General features: G+C 44.9%; 1 protein-coding gene across 1 annotated transcript in view; it reads right to left on the reverse strand.

Moving 5' to 3' along the window:
- Positions 1-4,791: 4,791 nt before the first annotated feature.
- LOC115482003 (AMP deaminase 1-like) overlaps positions 4,792-22,810 on the reverse strand; it is a 79,272-nt gene continuing 61,253 nt past the window's right edge. Inside the window, exons 13-16 of the mRNA XM_030221525.1 lie at positions 16,813-16,933; positions 10,085-10,258; positions 7,969-8,079; positions 4,792-5,056 (exon numbers count right to left, since the gene is read on the reverse strand). Of these exons, the coding sequence (XP_030077385.1) occupies positions 4,898-5,056; positions 7,969-8,079; positions 10,085-10,258; positions 16,813-16,933 (565 nt within the window). The 3' untranslated portion in view covers positions 4,792-4,897. The remainder of the gene's footprint in view (positions 5,057-7,968; positions 8,080-10,084; positions 10,259-16,812; positions 16,934-22,810) is intronic.

A 22,810-nucleotide genomic window follows, 5' to 3' on the forward strand; every position in this document is an offset into this window, starting at 1 on the left:
GTTTTCCATTCCTTTCCTAATAATACCTAACATTCTATTTGCTTTCTTAGCCACAGCAGCACACTGAGCAGAAGGTTTCAACGTATCATCAACGACGACATCTAGATCCCTTTCTTGGTCTGTGACTCCTAACCTGGAACCTTGCATGACGTAGCTATAATTTGAGCAGTGCTGCAGATGGAGAATTTAGCACATGTTGGAAACAGCAGGAAACACCACAAGTGCCCCCTTCCCTCCCCCACCTCCTCCATCTCACCCCCATTTCACCAGGTAGGTGGCAATAACTCTGCTGCACAGCTCAGTCCATACCCCTCCCCAATAAAACAGGCTCTAAGCCATTGCATACCTTGTGTTCTGGTTTCCAGCTTTAGACCCTTACCCTGTTAGGTCCAGTTCTTATCAACTTCATGTCCCTTTTCTTCCCTGTCATGGAAATAACACCAAGCTCTGTCTGATCACCGAGCTCTTTCCTTAGATAGGTAGTGGGTAGTTCAAATTGCTGTCTTGTGTTTAGATGGTCTAATGGAGTGAAACTGTGGCTATTTATGGAGCTGAATGTTTTGTCCTCAGCATAAATATTCATCTTTTACAGTCCGAAGATATTGCTAGGTTCATCGTGTCCTTATCAAAATAGTTTCCTGAGCACATGGTGTGCTCCATAAAAGGGCAGTCAGCAAAACACTGATCGTCGCTGGTTGAATATTAGGCCCTAAAGGTCCAGTTGATCCCGCCCTGATGCAAACAGGAAGTCTGTGTTGGAGGGAGCAGGACTAGCTGGACTTTTCAGAGCATACAAGGGTTCAGAGGCTTTGTGTCGCTCTCCTTTTCTGTTTCTTGCCATTGCTGCCACGGTTAGAGGTCTTGGGGGGGGGGAGGGATATGACTAGGGTTATCATATGTCCGCATTTACCTGGACATGTCCTCTTTTTGAGGACATGTTCCACAACCGGGCGGGTTTTGCCAATCTGCCCGTTTTTCCGTATTTCTGGACAAACGGGCAGGCTGGTGGGTGGGCCGTACTATAGGACGGCCCGCCCACCAGCCTGCCTGTTTGTCCAGAAATCCGGACAAATGGGCAGATTGCTAGCCTCTCCTCCCCTTACTTACTACTGCCCTGGTGGTCTAGTGACCTCTTCCGCCTTCGGGGCAGGAAAGAACCCCCTCTTTCCTGCCCGGAGCGCTGCCCTGCATGCATCCTTCCTGTTCGTGATCTCGGCACCGATTCAAAATGGCCACCGAGAGTTGAAGTGACCTCGCGAGACTGCAACTCTCGGCGGCCATTTTGAATCGGCGCCAAGATCACGAACAGGAAGGATGCATGCAGGGCAGCGCTCCGGGCAGGAAAGAGGGGGCTCTTTCCTGCCCTGAAGAGGTCACTAGACCACCAGGGCAGTAGTAAGGTAAGGGGAGAGGGGTGACGGGGAGGGGGAGTGACGGGGTGTGTGACAGGGGGGAGGGGAAAGTGTGACAGGGGCGGAGCGAGGGCGGGAAAGGGGGCGGGGTGGGGTGTGAAAGGGGGCTGAGCATGTGTCCTCCTTTTGGGGGGACAAAATATGGCAACCCTCCCTTTTACTAAGCAGCAGTAAGCCCAATGCGGGCTTACCGCTGTTTGTTATGGAATTACCGCCGGCCAAATGAGGGCGCCGGTGGTAGTTCTGCCCCCTGCAAACGGCATTTCTGGCGTTACCGGAAATATTAAAAAAATTAAGCCCACGTAGTTGGTATACTCCAAAGTTCCAAAAGGGGAACTTTGGAGTATACCAACTATGTGGGTTTAATTTACTTATCCCTGGAAGCCTCCCACTTACCTGAAGCATTCTTTGGCTGCCTTTAATTTAAAGGTTTGACTGTGTGCAGAAGGATCACAGAAGATGTGTGTGACTTTTCAATTCCCAGTGTTTCTCTGTGGGGTTTTTTTTTTAATCATAGGGATAAGAACAGTGGCTTTATATTGCAGTGGAATTTTTTTCTTTCTTCACTTGAGAACTTGTTGGATGCAAAGATCAGCAACGTTCAATATCTGCTACAATTATTAAGAACTGGGTTTTGTGTGTCCTTGTGTTTTTTTTTAGGGCTCATTGACTGATCTTTATTGAGATTGTGCTCTGATGATACACAGAGACTGAAGAAACTGCAATTTAGGGTTTATGTTCAATGTTCTTTGTGGGATTTACGTATGTGATCAGGGTATAAGTCTGGTGTGGATGGCAGTGTGAGTGAGTTGCAGGGATACTATTTGGTAATTCTTTTAATGCACTGGTTTGTTTTCACTAATAAAGATTGTGTAATTTATACAGAACAGCAGTACTGTTTGTTGGTAATTGGGCAGTGCCACGTGGTACCCAGTTTTTGCTGTGTTAGTGTGGGAGCCCGTAAGAGCTCCCTCCCTCTCTCCCCCCTCCCCCCTGGCATGGCCACGCTGTAAGAGCAGTCTTACTGCATGGCCATGGTTTTTTTTTTTCGGCCTTTTTACTCACTGTGGTAAAAAGGACCTCAGCGTGCGGCAAAAATGGCCCCCACCGCTAGCACAGGGCCCTTTTTACCACAGCTTAGTAAAAGGGCCCCTAAGTGTGATATTCAGCACTTAACCGGCTAAGGGGCTCCACATAAATGTAGGACTTTTATATGGTCTTATTTATGTGGTGACCTTGGGATGGTCAAGTACTGAGTATTGGCACTTAACCAGCCAAGTGCTGACTCCTCCCACATCACAACCCCAAATAGCCGGTTTTCAGTTTGATGCTAACCAGTTATTTATTTTATTATTCAGATTTTGCTCACACCTTTTTCAGTAGTAGCTCAAGGTGAGTTGCATTCAGGCACACTGGATATTTCTCTGTCCCAGAAGGGCTCACGATCTAAGCTTGTACCTGAGGCAATGGAGGGTTTTTTTTTTGTTACATTTGTACCCTGCGCTTTCCCACTCATGGCAGGCTCAATGCGGCTTACATGGGACAATGGAGGGTTAAGTGACTTGCCCAGAGTCACAAGGAGCTGCCTGTGCCTGAAGTGGGAATCGAACTCAGTTCCCAAAGACCAAAGTCCACCACCCTAACCACTAGGCCACTCCTCCACTGTTGCTACTATTTGAGATTCTACATGGAATGTTGCTATTCCACTAGCAGCATTCCATGTAGAAGTCGGCCTTTGCAGATCACCAATGTGGCCGCACAGGCTTCTGCTTCTGTGAGTCTGACGTCCTGCACATACATGCAGGACGTCAGACTCACAGAAACAGAAGCCTGCGCAGCCTTCTACATGGAACGTTGCTAGTGGAATAGCAACATTCCATGTAGAATCTCCAATAGTATCTATTTTATTTTTGTTACATTTGTACCCTGCGCTTTCCCACTCATGGCAGGCTCAATGCGGCTTACATGGGGCAATGGAGGGTTAAGTGACTTGCCCAGAGTCACAAGGAGCTGCCTGTGCCTGAAGTGGGAATCCAACTCAGTTCCCCAGGACCAAAGTCCACCACCCTAACCACTAGGCCACTCCTCCACTCCAAACAGGCGATTTAACCGTCCAGGAGCTGTTTCTGGCTGGTCAAATCGCCTTGAATATTATTGATCCCTTTGAGCACAGTGCACAGAGGTTCAGACCCCCCCCCCCCCCCCCCGCACTGCTCTATTTTGTTGTTATTGCTACTGCTACAGCAGGTGGTAAGGAGATATGGCAGCAGCACAGTGCCAATAACGGTGGGATTGGGAAACCGGAGACATCCACTGCAAAGGCTTGCGCTTTCTGCCCCCCAAAAAACATTTGGACATCCAGGCAACAACCTAGTTTGCTTAAAGGTGGTACCAGTCCTGCAGGATCCATGTTGACTCACACAGTGGAGGCAGTAGCGTAGCCAGGTTGAAGGCACGGAGGGAGCAGACAGCGGAATGCCGACAGCACCAGTGCGTATCTTAAATGTGATAGATTGCGTGACAAATAGGCGCCAGCACAGTTGGAGGTGTGTTTGGGGGAGCGGCTGCTCCCCTGGCGACCCACCTAGCTACACCTCTGAGTAGAGGTCCAGAAAGCAAAGGAAGGAGCTGTTCAGTTTCTATGAGCCCATGTAACCCTGATGTCACCCCTGATGAATGGTGAGCACTCTTTTGGAAAAGAGCACACTGTTTCTCGATACTACACACTTTTCATGAATAGTGAGCACTCTTTTGGAAGACAGCGCACTATTTCTCCATACTGCACACTTTTCATGAATAGTGAGCACTCTTTTGGAAGACAGCGCACTATTTCTCCATACTGCACACTTTTCATGAATAGTGAGCACTCTTTTGGAAGACAGCGCACTATTTCTCCATACTGCACACTTTTCATGAATAGTGAGCACTCTTTTGGAAGACAGCGCACTATTTCTCCATACTGCACACTTTTCATGAATAGTGAGCACTCTTTTGGAAGACAGCGCACTATTTCTCCATACTGCACACTTTTCATGAATAGTGAGCACTCTTTTGGAAGACAGTGCACTAATTCTCGATACTGCGCACTTTTCATGAATAGTGAGCACTATTTTGGAAAAGAGCACACTATTTCTTGATACTGCACACTTTTCATGAATAGTGAGTTTGGGAATCGCTGCCTTAGAGCTTAGAATATCATCTGGGGTTTAGGAACTCTCTTAAGATCAGAACTAAAGAAAAGTGGCAGAAGACAATGAAGAGGGGATATAAAGCCACAAGACAACTCTGAAGCAACCGTTAAAAACAAAATGAAACAATAATAATAAAAAAAAAGCACGACATAATATTTTTATGAGACGTTTTGACGACGTTAGTGATGAATCAACTTGGCTTTAATAATTGCAGGTTTCACAGAGTTTTACAATGCAATAGTTTTGGGTTCATGATGATATTAGCTTTCACCAGATTCAGTGCTGATCTCTCTTCTAGTCTGCAGCTTTCAGGGCCTGAAGAAGTAAGTTGAGCTCATAACACCAGGTCTCGTAGCGGTAAGCCATGCGGATCTGGGCGACATTTGTCTTCCTAATGTCATTTCCTTGGGGCCCTTCCTTGTGGAAATCTTCTCCGAGGAAATGCCCTTTTTCCTAGGGCAAAAGAAGCCAGAATTGAGTAACTGTTTTTCCAGTCATTGATTCTCTCAAGTCTATAACATTTTATCTCCCACTATTCCCAGGGACAATTTCCAGCATTCATACAATGTGCAGAATTACACTATTGAAGCATCTAATTATTAGAAAGCAAGAGATACCATTGAACTTCTGGACTGTATTGCAAATAATGGAGCCCTCCCCAAGAGGAAAGAAAGGGAACTTCCCCCTTTCCCTCTTCTGAGATGTAGCAGGCCACTCGCCACCGGGTGCCTGGGATCAAGGGGAAGGTCAAGGGAGGGGATCTGACCAGTCCACGTGGGCTGCGCTGCAGGTGAGGGATAAAAGGGGGTGAGTCAGTTTGCTCAGCCTCTCTCCTGTTTCCTGTTCCTACCCTGACACTCTCAGCTTGGCATGAATGGTGACGTAGGTGCTGGGAAGGAAGCTGACATTGCAGCTCAGGAAGGTGAGTTTCTGACCCAGTGAACTGGGTCCCTGAGGGATTGTTCTGCAGAGGGCACAATACAACCAGGGATGGATGGTCAGCGCAGCCTGGGGGCACGGTTGGAGGCACAACAGGAAGGGATGTGTGCTGAAGTGGAAGGCTGCATCAATCATACCATCAGTCTGGTTAGCTTCCAGATGGCGAGCCAAGGTCAAGTACATGTATGAGAACTGCGGACAGGTTTTTTTTACTTGTGTGTCCATCCAATAAAGCTGCAACCTTGTAGGCCAGGTCTTGTGTAATGATTGAGGGGTACGAGGGGAGGGGAGGGGAGGGGAGCATAGAGCTGCCTGGGTTAAGAGATAGGCAGACTTGGGAGAAATATTTCTTTATAGAAAGGGTTCTGGATGTGGGAAGGGTTTAAAACCCTTCCATTTTCTAACTGTTTTAGGTAAATGTAGCATTGCTTTGCTTTATATGTGTCTGTCTGTATGCTGTTTTGGTATGTTACATGCCTAACATGTATCTTATATAAATAAATAAATAAATAAATAAATAAGGATATTCATTTGTTTGAAACATTTCTCATGTTGTTCAATGTCGTTTTTGGCAGAAATTAAAGTGAAAAACAAAACATTTTCCTGTGTTATAGTTTGCATTCAATAACTAGTATGCACTCTTTTGGAAAAGAGCACACTATTTATTGATTTTGCACACTTTTCATGAATAGTGAACACTCTTTTGGAAGACAGCTCACTATTTCTCCATGCTGCGCACTTTTTATGAATAGTGAGCACTCTTTTGGAAAAGAGCACACTATTTCTCAGTACTACACACTTTTCATGAATAGTGAGCACTCTTTTGGAAGACAGCGCACTATTTCTCCATACTGCACACTTTTCATGAATAGTGAGCACTCTTTTGGAAAAGAGCACACTATTTCTGGATACTGCAAACTTTTCATGAATAGTGAGCACTCTTTTGGAAAAGAGCACACTATTTCTTGATACTGCACACTTTTCATGAATAGTGAGCACTCTTTTGGAAGACAGCACACTATTTCTCAATACTGTGCACTTTTCACGAATAGTGAACACTGTTTTGGAAAAGAGTACACTATTTCTCGATACTGCACAAATTTCATGAATAGTGAGCACTCTTTTGGAAGACAGTGCACTATTTCTCGAAACTGCGCAAGTTTCATGAATAGTGAGTACTCTTTTGGAAGACGGCGCACTATTTCTGGATACTGCACAAATTTCATGAATAGTGAGCACTCTTTTAGAAGACAGCACACTATTTCTCAAAACTGCGCACTTTTCATGAATAGTGAGCACTCTTTTGGAAAAGAGCACACTATTTCTCTATACTGCACACTTTCATGAATAGTGAGCACTCTATTTGAAGACAGCGCACTCTCGATACTGCATACTTTTCATGATTCTATTGTAATTTCTGTATGATTTTTTAATGTGATGTTGATCTATTTTAGTTTATATTGTTATAATTTTGTGTTTAAGCTTTGTAAATCACTTTAAATCTTTATTGTATTAAGCAGTATATTAAAGTTATTAAATCAAATCAAGGAGTTATAGAGCTTAGCAATGGGTATGGAGGGGCTGGATAGGCCATATAGTGTTTTGTCTGCTGTTCTTTTTTATGTTTCAATGAAGTAATCTTTGCCCCAAAGAAAATCCATTAGAACATAAGAGTAGCCAAACTGGGTCAGAGCAATGGTCCATCTAACCCAGTATCCTGTTTCCAACAGTTGCCAATCCAGGACACAAGTACGTGGCATAAACCCAAATTGTGGCAACATTCCATGCTACCAATCCCAGGGCAAGCAGCAGCTTCCCCATGTCTGTCTCAATAGCAGACTATGGACTTTTCTTCCAGGAATTTGTCCAAACAGAAAAGCACTTAGCAGTGGCGATCCTAGCCTGGATGGCACCCGGGGCGGATCGCCGTTGCGCCCCCCCCCCCCCTCGCCTGCGAAATGACACCTTCCCCCCCCCCCCCGGTGAAATGACACCCCCCCCGGGTGCAAGCTGCTGGGGGGGGGGGGTGCTGCGGCGCGCGCATGTGGGCTCCGACTTCGCTAACTTCGCTCGTTTGCTGCAGCTCCCTCTGCCCCGGAACAGGAAGTAACCGGTTCCGGGGCAGAGGGAGCTGCAGCAAACGAGCGAAGTTAGCGAAGTCGGAGCCCACAGGCGCGCACCGCGGCACCCCCCCAGCGGTGTGCACCCGGGGCGGACCGCCCCCCCCCCCCTTGGTACGCCACTGGCACTTTCGTGGGTATGTGCACACATACACACATAAGTGCTAACATTCTAAACATGTAAAATGGGTGTAAAATGGGTGCCTGGGTTATAGAATTAGTGCATTTAAGACAAAGCTAAATGTGACTGAGAAAGGTCTTTGTTCAGTCAGACAAACGTGTTACATCAAGCGCAGCCTAGCCTACCTCTTGGGACATCCCTGACTGGAGGACGCTGTTCCTGGCTATTTCGCACATATCACAAGTGCTGAGTTTGAAGACCTGAGCAGCGATGGCGTACTCTTCCATTAGAGGTTCCTGTACAATGCAAGCACAGGGGCATTAGGCTCAGCGATTAGGCTGGCTAACAAGGACAGCAACACATGTAAGGATCGCAGCTCAGTCATAAAAACATTTTTAAATAAAAAACACAGAAATGCAAAGTCACAACACCTGCAGGGATGAGAAGGTAAATAAAACCCTTTCTCACCACAGTCCTGGTGCTAGCAGAGGTTCTGACCCTGCACAGCCACTATACAAATATTTTTGTGAGCTGCGACAGTAAGATGCTGGACTTCACTTCCTGCCTCTCTTTGGCAGGGCCACCAAGAAAAGGGGGAGGGGGGAAAGACACCCCCTGGCCTGACCTCAAAGGGGGGTGGGGGACTCTGATGCCGGCAATTAAAAAGCCGCTTTTTTCAGGCTTCCGGCGGCAAGGCACAGGCAGAAGGCTGGCTTGGGTCTCCTGCTCCTGTGCGCTGGGTTATCTTGTTAACTGCTCTGCAAACCCGGAAATTCAATGCTGGGTCAGTGGCGTAGCCACAGGTGGGCCTGGATGGGCCAGGGCCCACCCACTTAGGGTTCAGGCCCACCCAACAATATCACATGTTTAGTGGTAGCTGGTGGGGATCCCAAGCTCCAGCAGCTGAAGACTTCCCGCTGATGGTAACTCTACTCTCCACGATACCCGCGCATGCTCAGTTTTCAGTGCATGCCTGCTGCAGACTGCCAAGATGGAAAGAAGTGTTTTTCTGCCAGCTGAGATATTTTTTGGGTGATGGTGAAGGGGGGAAACACTTGGTGCCCACCCACTTCTCGCCTAGGCCCACTCAAAATCTGTTGTCTGGCTACGCCCCTGATGCTGGTAGATGCAGATGGTTTGGCATTGCTAATTACAGCCAGTTGAACATGGGGTCCTTTGTGTTCTCACACATGGTGCAGCATGGAATAGGGACTCCCCTACTACTACTACTATTTATCACTTCTATAGCGCTACAAGGCATACGCAGTGCTGCACAAACATAGAAGAAAGACAGTCCCTGCTCAAAGAGCTATGTAATAAAAGTAAGCCAAGTATAGGACAATCAAGCCATTGTGACATCACTGATGAGGTTGGCTCTTATTGGTGGCCTGAGGCATTATGACATCACAATATCACCTCTGATTACAAGAGACTACTACTACTACTACTATTTAGCATTTCTATAGCAATACAAGGCATACGCAGCGCTGCACAAACATAGAAGAAAGACAGTCCCTGCTCAAAGAGCTATGTAATAAAAGTGAGCCAAGTATAGGACAATCAAGCCATTGTGACATCACTGATGAGGTTGGCTCTTATTGGTGGACTGAGGCATTATGACATCACAATATTAGCTCTGGTTACAAGAGACTACTACTACTACTATTTATCACTTCTATAGCGCTACAAGGCATACGCAGCGCTGCACAAACATAGAAGAAAGACAGTCCCTGCTCAAAGAGCTTACAATCTAATAGACAAAAAATAAATAAAGTAAGCAAAGCAAATCAATTAATGTGAACGGGAAGGAAGAGAGGAGGGTAGGTGGAGGCGAGTGGTTACAAGTGGTTACGAGTCAAAAGCAATGTTAAAGAGGTGGGCTTTCAGTCTAGATTTAAAGGTGGCCAAGGAAGGGGCAAGATCCTAAGCAGCCCCCTTGCCATCAAACTAGTGGCACACCAGAAAGACGTTTTGTCTGCATTCATGAGCCTGCCTTTCCCTTGCATGCAATGACCCATTTTTCCACACTGTACAGACACTGTATGCTATTTATAGAAACTTAATTGTACAGTGGTAATTGATGCCTTGATTTCCTCTTAGTGTTTAACTTTTGGATCCGTCTATTCCCACATCCACCCAGTACCTCTTGGCATAATTACTTGCCCACAAGTTATATGAGCCGTAGGGAATTCAATACTGTAGACGGAATAATTCTTCCCATGCTGGGCACCACATCCATGTGCCATGACCCAAATAATTCTCGCCCCCAACACACAGCAGACAAGGGGTTCCGGACTGTACCTTGGTGTAGTGGAACTGCATTGGGTCGTCGGTGGAGAGGGAAACCATCAGTCCCTTCTCATGGAAATCCAGCAGCGGGTTTTTAGCATACTCCAGAAAGAGACTATTGTTACTCAGCGGGGACATGGCGATGGGTATTTTACAGAGAAAATACAAATATTGCAGGACTGGGCTCTGAAAGAGAAAGACCAAAATTCCATGACATAGGACGAGACTCACTGATACTACTCACGCCTACTCAAGCTGAGGAGAGAAACAAAGGGTTTGATATTCATATTTGTTTGGTTTTTTTTACACTGTCTATGACCTCCAAAAGACACAAGAACATTAGCAGTAAATCTAAGTTTGTTCCCCTGCCCTCCTTGATTTAAGAAAGTGGCTCATTCTTGCCGTGTATGCACAAAACAACTCTCCTGAGGGACACATAGCATCCAGAAGATATCTTAATATCCTTGTGCTTATTTTTTTTTTGTTACATTTGTACCCCGCGCTTTCCCACTCATGGCAGGCTCAATGCGGCTTACATGGGGCAATGGAGGGTTAAGTGACTTGCCCAGAGTCACAAGGAGCTGCCTGTGCCTGAAGTGGGAATCGAATTCAGTTCCTCAGTTCCACAGGACCAAAGTCCACCACCCTAACCACTAGGCCACTCCTCCACTGTTGCTACTATTTGAGATTCTACATGGAATGTTGCTATTCCACTAGCAACATTCCATGTAGAAGTCGGCCCTTGCAGATCACCAATGTGGCCTCGCAGGCTTCTGCTTCTGTGAGTCAGACTCAGAGAAACAGAAGCCTGCGCAGCCTTCTACATGGAATGTTGCTAGTGGAATAGCAACATTCCATGTAGAATCTCCAATAGTAGCAACATTCCATGTAGAATCTCCAATAGTATCTATTTTATTTTTGTTACATTTGTACCCCACGCTTTCCCACTCATGGCAGGCTCAATGCGGCTTACATGGGGCAATGGAGGGTTAAGTGACTTGCCCAGAGTCACAAGGAGCTGCCTGGGCCTGAAGTGGGAATCGAACTCAGTTCCTCAGGACCATAGTCCACCACCCTAACCACTAAGCCACTCCTCCACTTATCTTGCTCTTTCCCATTTCTTCCACCCTAATGGAGTGAAGGAATAGCCTAATAGTTAGCACAGCAGGCTTTGATCCTGGCAATCTGGGTTCAATTCCCACTGCAGCTCCTTGTGACCTTGGGCAAGTCACTTAACCATCCACTGGCCCAAGTACAAAAACTTAGACTGTGAGCCCTCTAGGGACAGAGAAAGTACCTGCATATAATGTGGACAGTGCTGTGTACACATAGGAGTCCTATAGAAATGATTAGTAGTAGTAGTCCTACGTCCACCAGAGTAATCAGAGACTGCTGCACTTTTTTCCCATCATTCTTGGTGCCAGTGTAACACCTTGCACAGGTGTTCAGCTCCTGCCAGTGGTTTCTCTGTCACTTTTGTTGGATTATTTGTAGTAAATAATTAGCAGATTTTAGTACACACAGCTTCAGCTTTAGAAATGTTAATTTCTTTCTTCATCTCTCTCTCATTCACCCCTGAATAATTCACTGCTGAGTCACTTTAAAGTTGAAGTAACAAAACATCTGTTTACTCACAGTTTGTAGTTAGATTATAATCAGACAGGCTTATATATACATATTACTATACATTTGTATTATCAGCTCCTTCCATGTGCTTAGATGGTAATGGATGCTCACACCACCATAGATCCTCTCAGGTTAGGAGAGATCATGAGCTCCATGTGCTCCATGTGCTGCATGTGCTGCATCTATCCCCCACAGGAAGTTGCATAGCTGTGTGACCTCTCTAAGTAATTCACATCAGAGGTCACAGAGTAATCACAGAGAAATAATAGGTGACAGGCAATGCATGTAAAATACAATACATTCCAACAAACCCCTTCTCATGCATAACTGTCATGCAATTATTTATTCATACAAAGTCCAAGCTTTATACGCAGATTCACAAAATGTTCTCTGGGTAACGGTTTGGTCATGATGTCAGCTGTCATCTCACTGGTGTGACAATAGTGTAGACTGATGACCCCTTCTTTCGCCAACTCTCGCACGTTGTGGTATTTCGTTGCGATGTGCTTGGTGCGTGACTGAACCTTGTCATTCTGTGACAGTCGGATGCAGCTCTGATTATCTTCCATTATCTGGATTGGTCTCTGTTCAGCTATTCCAAAATCCAGCAAAAGTTTTTCAATCCACATCAGTTCTCTGCACGCTTCCGATACGGCCACGTATTCAGCTTCTGTAGAAGACAAACTCACAATACTTTGTTTATGACTGGCCCATGAAATTTGTACATTTCCATACATAAACACATATCCACTCGTGGATTTATAATCAGAATGATCCCCTGCCCAATCTGAATCACAGTAACATATTAGTTTTGGATTACTATTGGCTGAAATCTTTAATTTACAATCAATGGTACCCTTTAAATACCTTACCATCCTTTTAACTGCAGTCCAATCTGATTTGGTAGGTGAGCTGACCCTTCTGCTCAAAATTCCTACTGCATTTGCTATATCAGCCCTGTATGTGGTAGCTAGATATAAAAGCTTACCTATGGCTGATCTATATTGGATGTTATCTGGTAAAGGTTCTCTTACTGTTTCATCCTTCAGAAAATCAGTGATCATGGGAGTGCTTACAACTTGGGCATCTTGCATACCTAAACTTTCAATAAGCTCATTTATTTTCTGCTTCTGGCTTAGAAGATAAGAACCATCATTTTGTTTCTCAATTTCTATACCAAGATAGTATGACACATTACCAAGTTCTTTTATCTCAACATTCTGGTTTAAACACTTTACAATGTCCTTGTACTCTTGCTCACTTTTGCTTGCAATGAGCAGATCATCAACAAAAGCTAAAATGTATGCATATTGTCCATTTCTGCATCTAGTGTACAAGCATTTATCTGCTTCACCTTGCTTAAATCCTAAATTTGTCAATATTTCATGCAATTTATCATTCCAACATTCTGCACTTTGCTTTAATCCATAAAGACCTTTGTTTAATTTACACACTAGCTGTCTTTGTTTTGTATTTATGAAACCTGTTGGCTGTTCCATGTACAAGTCTTCAGTTATATCTCCGTGAAGAAACGCTGTTTTCACATCAATGTGGTTGACTTGCATGCCTTTTGAGACTGCAATGCTCAGAAGTGTTCTTATTGTCGTGTGTTTCACTACAGGTGCAAACACTTCATCAAAATCTTCTCCATATTTTTGAAGATATCCCTTTGCCACTAATCTTGCTTTATACCTTTCCACTTTTCCTTGTGCATTCCTTTTTAACTTGAATACCCATTTGCATCCTATAGCTTTCTTGCCAGGAGGTAATTTTGTAAGAATCCAAGTATTATTTTTATCCAATGCATCAATTTCTTCTTGTGCAGCTTTATGCCATTCAGCAGCTTCTTCTGCTGGCATTTTCTCAATCTCATCCCATGTTAAGGGCTCTTGAGCTTCTGCTGACTTTGTTAGGTAAGACAGTCTTGGGGGTGGAACACCTTTGTTTTCCCTGGATGAGCGTCTGACAACAGGTTGGTCTGACCTTTCCGCATCCTCTAAATCTGAGAGTTCTTCTCCAATTGATTCCCCTTCTCCAACTGTACTGTCTTCTTCAATGATCCTTTCTGTGTCTGTTTCCTCTGCCTGTTCCTCGTTAGATACAGATGAGTTGCTTTCAGACATCTGCCTTGGTATGGCATTTATACACACTGGCATGTCTATTATGGTTCTATTTTCATATTCTGGATGATAAGGCTCATCTGGGATAATCCAGCCTTTATCAACCCTTTTGTTTTCATCAAAATATGTAACATGTCTTATGCCAACAATGCCAGTTTTCAGATTCAAAATTCTATATCCTTTGTGTCCTGGAGTATAGCCAACTAAAATGCCCCTTTCTGTTGTGGAATCCAGCTTATGCCTTCTTTGCTTTGGTATATGAGCATATGCTGTACTTCCAAATGTTCTTATGTGTGACAGGTTTGGCTTCCTACCATGCCATGTCTCATGTGGTGTGCGCTCAGCGCCTTTAGTTGGCATTCTGTTTTGTAGGTACACTGCTGTGAGAATGGCTTCCCCCCATAGTCTTTTAGGGAGATTGCTATCTGACAGCATACACCTGGTCATTTCCACAAGTGACCTAAATTTTCTCTCTGCAACAGAATTTTGCTCTGGTGTGTAAGCTACTGTTGTGATATGTTGAATGCCTTCTTGTTCTAGAAATGTGCACATGCTTTGTGAAGTGAACTCACCACCATTGTCGGTCTGAAGAACCTTTGGTTTTCTTTCAAATTTATTGCTCACCATGGCTACGTATTTCTTCAGCATGTCTGTGACTTGACTTTTCTCTTTCAGCAAATAGGCCACACAATATCTAGAGAAATCATCCAAGAATATTAGCACAAATCTGTTATTTCCCAATGATGGGATATTAAACGGTCCACATAAGTCACTGTGTATTAAGTCCAGCACTTTATTACTCCTATTTCCTGTGTATGCAGGAAATGAGGGTCTCACACCTTTTTGAGTAACACAGTCTATGCATTTCTCCATTTTACCAGCATCTGCACTTATCTGAATGCCGGTGGCCAGTTGCTTACTGTAAAGATCCTGGATCACCTTAGAATCACGATGTCCCAGGCGGCGGTGCCAGATTTCCAGACTACATTTTCCATCATTCTTCCTTACTTGCGCCATATGTGAGGCTTCACCTGAAATGCTCAGTTTATAAACATCATTATGCATAAAAGCTTCAGCATACACTTCATCATTTTTAGAGATTGTGCACTTACTGTTTTCAAAATGAATCACAAATCCCTTCTTATCTAATGTAGATACACTAAGCATATTGCAAACTGCTTGGGGAATATACAAGACATCACTTACAGGAATTTCTTTAACTTCATTAGACACTTTGCATTTTAAGAATCCAATCCCTTTTGCTTGGATCTTAGCAGTCCCTGCGTTTGCAGTTTTAAGAATACCTTCCTCTGGACACATTTCCTGAAAGAAATCTTTACAATTGGTTAAATGGCATGTGCTCCCTGAATCCAAAATCCAAGTACTTTCATTTGAATTATTATTTACCATAGTCAAAGATTTTTCTGCCATTAGAAAGCCCTTGTGTTTATCTTTGTCCTTCATACATTTCCTGGTTTGAAATTCTTTAGTTCCATTGGCTTAGGTGAGCTAGAGGGAGTGTTTTGTGTTTCCTTACACCATTTAGATACATGTCCCTCCTTTCCACATAAGTAGCAAATCAGCTTGCCCTTGGGTGGAGTTTTCCCATAGCTCCGCCTTCCTCTGTTCTTTGCCAAGAAATTTGTTTCATTTCTCTCTGACTTGCTTTGAGAACACATCTCCTCAGAATCATTTATTATGCATTCCTGCCTTAGTTTTGATGTTGCCTGTTCAAAAGATTGCCCTTCAATGGCCTCATTTACAGACCTAAAAACATCAAACTTCTTTGATAGTGAGGTAAAAAGAAATGCTCTTTTCAATGCATCACACATGGGAATTCCAGAAAGTTCTAGCTTTTGAAATGAAGACATAAGATGCATAATGTGATCATTACATTTACTTTTATCCCTTAATTTGGTTTCATTCAACTCTGCTAACCAAATTGGTTGCTGCTTTGCATATGTAGTTGCATACATAGTTCTCAGTTTATATATAATGTCCTTTGGTGTATCTTTTCCCTCCACTAATATGGCTTGTTTCTCTGAGAGAGCTTCCAAAAGCATGCACTTCACATAATAGTTTGCATTGTCCCATTCAGCCATATTTTCAGCTGTTCTGTCTTGATCTAAGCATATATTTAATCTTTTTGCTCGAAGGAGACATATGAATCTTAATTCCCACTGCCGATAATTAAACTCAGTTAATTTAGGCACCTTGAGAGAATAGAACAATGGTGAATTTCTTCCCTCAGCCATTTTCTTAGCCTTCTGTCTGCTGTGTGGGGGGAGAGAGAGACAGACTGAATCTTTCCTTTAAAACTTAAGAGAAAAATGTGGCCTTTTTTTCTGCCTGGTAATATTTCTCTTCTTTTTCAATTCCTGGCCCCTGGGCCCATAACCCTTTTGTTGGATTATTTGTAGTAAATAATTAGCAGATTTTAGTACACACAGCTTCAGCTTTAGAAATGTTAATTTCTTTCTTCATCTCTCTCTCATTCACCCCTGAATAATTCACTGCTGAGTCACTTTAAAGTTGAAGTAACAAAACATCTGTTTACTCACAGTTTGTAGTTAGATTATAATCAGACAGGCTTATATATACATATTACTATACATTTGTATTATCAGCTCCTTCCATGTGCTTAGATGGTAATGGATGCTCACACCACCATAGATCCTCTCAGGTTAGGAGAGATCATGAGCTCCATGTGCTCCATGTGCTGCATGTGCTGCATCTATCCCCCACAGGAAGTTGCATAGCTGTGTGACCTCTCTAAGTAATTCACATCAGAGGTCACAGAGTAATCACAGAGAAATAATAGGTGACAGGCAATGCATGTAAAATACAATACATTCCAACAACTTTCGATCCCAGTAGACTGAGAATTGCACACCACCTTGGGCAGGCTGCGTCACTCCTCCTCAGGTGAACATAGGCACGGCTCTGTCACAATCAGTTATCACAATTACACAAGAAAGTGAACGTTCCACTCACCTTCTTTAAGTTAAGGCCATGAGAGATGTTGTCAGCGGTCATAAAAGCCGCCAGCAAGTGGGTAATGGCCCCAGCCTCACCGCAGTGTGGACGGAACAGGAAGGTGTTCATCCCTCGCTCCCTAAGGGCAGCAAGAGACAGTGAAGTCAATTTTAATCCCTTACCTCCCATTTCCGTGAAGACAATAATAAAAAGATTCCTCTTCCCATGTCCTTCCATCAGTGGAAGATGGAAAGATAAAGATTAAAAACCACTATTTATTACTGAAACAGAAACGCATCTAACCAAATTTCTCTCCAGACTTTCCACTGATGGAGGAAAAATGACACAGGCTCCTGAGACCTTATAGACTATTTACCCTGACATTTCCTATTCTGTGTGTCTAGGGGGGGAAAACAATCATAGTAAATTGGACCCGAAGAGATTTAGGTTCTTGAGAAGCATCCCCACATGTAAATGGTAGCGTTAAATGTCTAGAGAAGCACAAATGAACAAATGCCATTTCAGTGCAAAAGCAGGAGAGGAGTGGGAACAGAATCAGGCTCTTCAAAAAACCAGACCCAAGGCGTCCAACGTTAGTGTAAGCTCTTTATTAGAGGGTGACTCAACGCGGTACCATGTTTTGGCACTAAAAAGTGCCTTCTTCAGGAGTCTTGGTAAACCTGTCTAAAAATCCTTGTTGGTGATATCTTTAGAATCAAGCTGTTCCCACTCCTCTCCTGCTCCTGTGACATTTCGTGGGAATTTCAGAGCAAGAGCCATTTACATGTGGGGAAGCTAACTACCTACAGGTTTCAAGAGGGTCTGGGTAGGCCAGGGAGAGGGAATGTCCTCAGCAGACCTGCAATGTAGATGTGGCTTCCTCATTTCCTCATTGGTAATCCACGTCTGCACTGAAAACATAGATATCGAGGCATGTCTAAATACCTGCGATAAGGGACAGCTGCAGATCCCAACACCTGGGCCCTCAAATCACCCCCTTAATGTCTGCTCCTCTCTTACACATCCCTTCTGGCATCCAATTACTTCCTACCTCCAAGGCATCCATTCCCACCCCCGCAGCTACAACTGCTCCCCTTCCCACAGCCAGGACCATCCTGAAGCAAGTCCCCCCCCCCCCCCCCAGTTCACAACCCTCCCAATGGCAGCCCCCCTGCAAGCCTCTCTTGTGTCAGAATCACTTTCAATAGCAGCCCCACCACAGCAAATCCCTCCCCCCTCCACAAGTAGGCAACATCCCAACACGTGGTATCCTCCCCTGAGGACAAAACCTCTCTGAAGGTCAAAAATTTCTAGATGGCCTCCCAGCAGACACCTGCACCCCCACCCCCAACCTACACCCCCACTAAGCTTCCCAGAGGCCCTTGGGGGTCTAGTCGGGGTGGGAATGATGCCCACTCACTTTTGCCTTGATGATCAGGTCTTCTAAAATGAGGACCTAGGCCTCTAGGAATAATATCCTTTATAGAATAGCTCTGAGCGCTGATTTTTCCTGGTGCCTATTCTTTGGTGCCATGTACTGAACCCAGCCCTGTGTTAATTAGATGCTATTCTATAGGGTAGCACCTACATGCCATCACTAACATAGTAACATAGTAGATGACGGCAGAAAAAGACCTGCATGGTCCATCCAGTCTGCCCAACAAGATAACTCATATGTGCTACTTTTTGTGTATACCTTACCTTGATTTGTATCTGTCTTTTTCAGGGCACAGACCGTATAAGTCTTCCTAGCACTAGCCCCGCCTCCCAACCACCAGCCCCTTGATTTGTATCTGTCATTTTCAGGGCACAGACCGTATAAGTCTTCCTAGCACTAGCCCCGCCTCCCAACCACCAGCCCCTTGATTTGTATCTGTCATTTTCAGGGCACAGACCGTATAAGTCTTCCTAACACTAGCCCCGCCTCCCAACCACCAGCCCCTTGATTTGTATCTGTCATTTTCAGGGCACAGACCGTATAAGTCTTCCTAGCACTAGCCCCGCCTCCCAACCACCAGCCCCTTGATTTGTATCTGTCATTTTCAGATTTATAAATATGTTAAAGAGCACCGGTCCCAATACAGATCCCTGCGGCACTCCACTTTTCACCCTCCTCCATTGAGAGAAATGACCATTTAACCCTACCCTCTGTTTTCTGTCCAATAACCAATTCCTAATCCACACCAGAACCTTGTCTCCTATCCCATGACTCTTTCATTTTCTCAGGAGTCTCTCATGAGGAACTTTATTAAAAGCTTTCTGAAATTCTAGATGCACTACATCAACCGGCTCACCTTTATCTATATGTTTATTCACGTCTTCAAATAAATGAAGCAAATTGGAGAGACAAGACCTCCCTTGGCTGAACCCATGCTGATTCTGTCCCATTAAACCATGTTTGTCTATGTATTCTGTAATTTTATTCTTTATAATAGTTTCCACTATTTTGCCTGGCACCGAGGTCAGGCTTACCCAGTCTGTAATTTCCCGGATCACCCTCCGAGCCATGATTTCTGAAGAGAAAATTCCCTCTAAGCTGAGTGGGAGTCCTCCAACTGCACTGCTACCTGTAGGGGGCGGTGCTTCAAATTGTGTTTTCAATCTCTAGGGACAGGCAGGTTCCCTGGAGTCCTGCAAAACTTGCCTGTCCCTCACTATTGAAAATGTGATTGTCACAAAATGCCTAGCCACTCACCTGGGGCTAACCCTATAGCCACTTAGAGGGTCTATCCCCATCACAGCTTAGGTCCACCTGCACCTGCTGCTTGTGTTTTATCCTAGCACCCTCCTCCCACCGACTGGGTCCCAACTGCCCCTGGGCGAGTCTTCCACTCTCAAATTATTCCCCAGTAATTTCTAGAACACTGAGGCCACACTCCCAGGGGTCCCACAGTTCACAGAAAACACCCACAGACCCAAAACACCAGGATTCTTAGTCAATCCAAGACATCAGAGCCAATAAACAATTATGTTTATTTTCATACAAAATATTAAACCGTGAACTATAAAAACAGATGGAAAATTACAGGCAAATAGCAGGTAACTGAATAAGGATCAATTATAAAACTATCTATCACTACCTGGATAGTGCCTGGGAAGTACAGGAAATATAGCTGCTCACAGGGTCTCAGTAAAGAGCTCTTTCTCTCTCTCTACTTCAAAACTGAGACTGGAGAAAAATACAGTATGTACAGACTGAGTTTGAGCTCCTGGGCCAATCAAAGCCCTGAACAACATTTTTTAAAGGTAGCTGGCCACAGCACAGCAGGTTACTTCTCCTCTATGTGTTAAACTAAAGAGGGAACAGTCATTTTTCTGTAAAGCTTTAAGCATAAAACATGCACCAACTGCTGACCGAACTAGAGAAATATACTTCATGAAATATTCTTATAATTCACATGCTGGAAAATTCACCATGTCGCCACAGTGATAGTGAAGCAGCACCCCCACTGGCAGGACTGTAGGTGGAGGGATCCTGTTCAGCTTAGCGAGAACACTGTGCACCATAACGCCTAACTGCAAGGGGGACACACACATGGGTGGCGCATGGGCGGGCCATGGGCATAATCTTCCAGTTAAACGTGTAGTTTATAGAACACTACAAATTATGAGCGCCACTTGGCACATTTAGGCACCCCAATTTACGCCTGCCATTGACTTGGCTAATCATGGGTGCGCCAATGCTGACTTTTCTAGTATTCTATCCTAGAATCTTGGTGCCAGGACACTGTTACAGAATTGGCGCAAAGTGAGGCATTAATTTATAGAATGACTGCCTTAGTGTGCCCAACGGCACAATCATTATACCCACACTAGCCCACTCCTCAAATCACTTCACTGGCTCCCTGTCCGCTTCCACATACAGTTCAAACTTCCAGTGGCATTCCTAGGGGGGCTGACACCCAGGGTGGATCGCCGATGCGCCCTGCCCCCCGGGTGCAGCGCCCCCCCTCCCGGATGCAGCGCAACACCCTCCGCGAAAGACCCCCCCCCACCGGGTGCATGCCGCTGGGGGGGGGTGCCGCGTGCGCCTGTCCTCCGTTCGTTCCATGCTTCTTCTCTGCCCCGGAACAGGAAGTAACCTGTTCCGGGGCAGAGAAGAAGCATGGAATGAACGGAGGACAGGCGCGCCACCCCCCCAGCGTCGTGCACCCGGGGCGGACCGCACCCACCGCCCCCCCCTAGGAACGCCACTGCAAACTTCTCTTACTGACCTTTAAATGCATCCATTCTGCAGCCCCCCATTACCTCTCATCTCTCCTTACATTCCTCCCTGTGACCTCCGCTCACTGGACAAATCTCTCTTGTCGTCCTCCTTCTCCTCCACTGCTAACTCCAGGCTTCGCTCCTTTTCTCTCGCGGCACCTTATGCCTGGAATAGACTTCCTGGACCTATACGTCTAGCTCCATCTCTACCTGTTTTCAAATCTATGCTGAAAACCCACCTTTTCACTGCTGCTTTTGGCTCCTAGCCACTACTCAATTGCCCTCCCCTTGTCCCTTCCTTCCTTCTCACCCTTTTCTCTTCATCACCTATTACTTCATTACCCATTACTTTTCATCACCCGTATTTGTCTTCTCTGTCTGTATTATTTAGATTGTAAGCTCTTTTGAGCAGGGGCTGTCTCTTTGTGTCGGGTGTTCAGCGCTGCATGCGTCTGGTAGCGCTATACAAATGCTAATAATAATTAAAAAAACAGCGTCATCCCATTCAGGGTGAGTTAAGCTGGTAATACCCAGTTAACTAGTGCTGACCAGGTCCCCACAGGATATTCAGCTACACATAACTGGACAGAGCCACAGAATATCCTGCCTGACTCCCCCGCAGCGCTATTTGGTTAGTGCCGGGGTGATCCAGGGGTAGAGTCAGGAGTTACCCGGGTTAATTTAGCACTGCAAAAAGGCTGTCCGAAAGTTAACCAGACAGCTATCCAGGTACCACTGATGAGTACTAGCAGCAATACCCAGGTAATTCCCAGCAGTTTCCATGCACCCAGATATGTGGAGACACTGAATATCGAGCATGAATTCAACCAGTGTTTAAAGAAATGCTGACTTCCAACGGCGGAATATTGCCCCCTAATATTTTAACGTTTACGGACTGCCACATGGGGTTGCCCAGTTGCTCAATAGATTTGTTGAACTGCAGAAAGGAATTGACTAGATCTCCTGGTTACTGGATGTTTCAAATCCTGACAATTAAATTTGAGATTCCCTATTAAGGTAACATGGTATGCTTCTGACGCAGGCACAAGCTGAAACGTGGCCACGTCGGGTTAGGTAACTTTTGTACCAGCAAATGAACTAAACATTATTAAAAACTTTGTACCATACTGCACTGTTTCCTTGATTTTTTTTCCCAAACACAATAGAATAAATAAAGAGATAGGTACAATGCTCAGAAAGAGCTCCACCTCTGAATGGGTGATGGTTACTGCAACACTTTACAACCAACTGCATTGGAAGAAACTCACTATGGACGCCTTTGCCATGGCTGCCACGGCACCTATGGGTCTACCCAACCCATTAAGGGACTATCTTACTGGGGACAGAACATTGCCTTGACTCATTATCTTGACACGGGTAAGTAAAGTGAGTGTCTGCACAGAAAGGACATGAGAATCTGAACTATACAATACAGTCTATCCTTCCATTCCCCCCAAATTTATTCCATCAACTGGTATAGATACCCACTTCATGCATCTGAGCAAGTGCACTCATGCCTTAATAGATTGGTTTGCCTATAAGGTTCAACTAGTACTGTGTCATTTTTGCCACTTCGGCCTAACATACAGTGTTCCCTCTAAAGTATGTGGAAGTTGAAGGAGGTGCAGCAGTATCACAGTTTCAGTCTCACAGGCCAGGTGGGTCCCTTGGGAATCCTGAAGAATTTGCCTCCCCTACAGCTGAAATCACTGTATTTCTGAACACCATCAACAGCAGGAACGCTTCCATACATCTTCGAGAGAATATTGCTCACGTGGCTTCCCCTCTGGACGTTTTAACAGTATTAAAG

The sequence above is a fragment of the Microcaecilia unicolor genome, chromosome 12, assembly GCF_901765095.1.
Source record: "Microcaecilia unicolor chromosome 12, aMicUni1.1, whole genome shotgun sequence".
Taxonomy (NCBI): domain Eukaryota; kingdom Metazoa; phylum Chordata; class Amphibia; order Gymnophiona; family Siphonopidae; genus Microcaecilia; species Microcaecilia unicolor.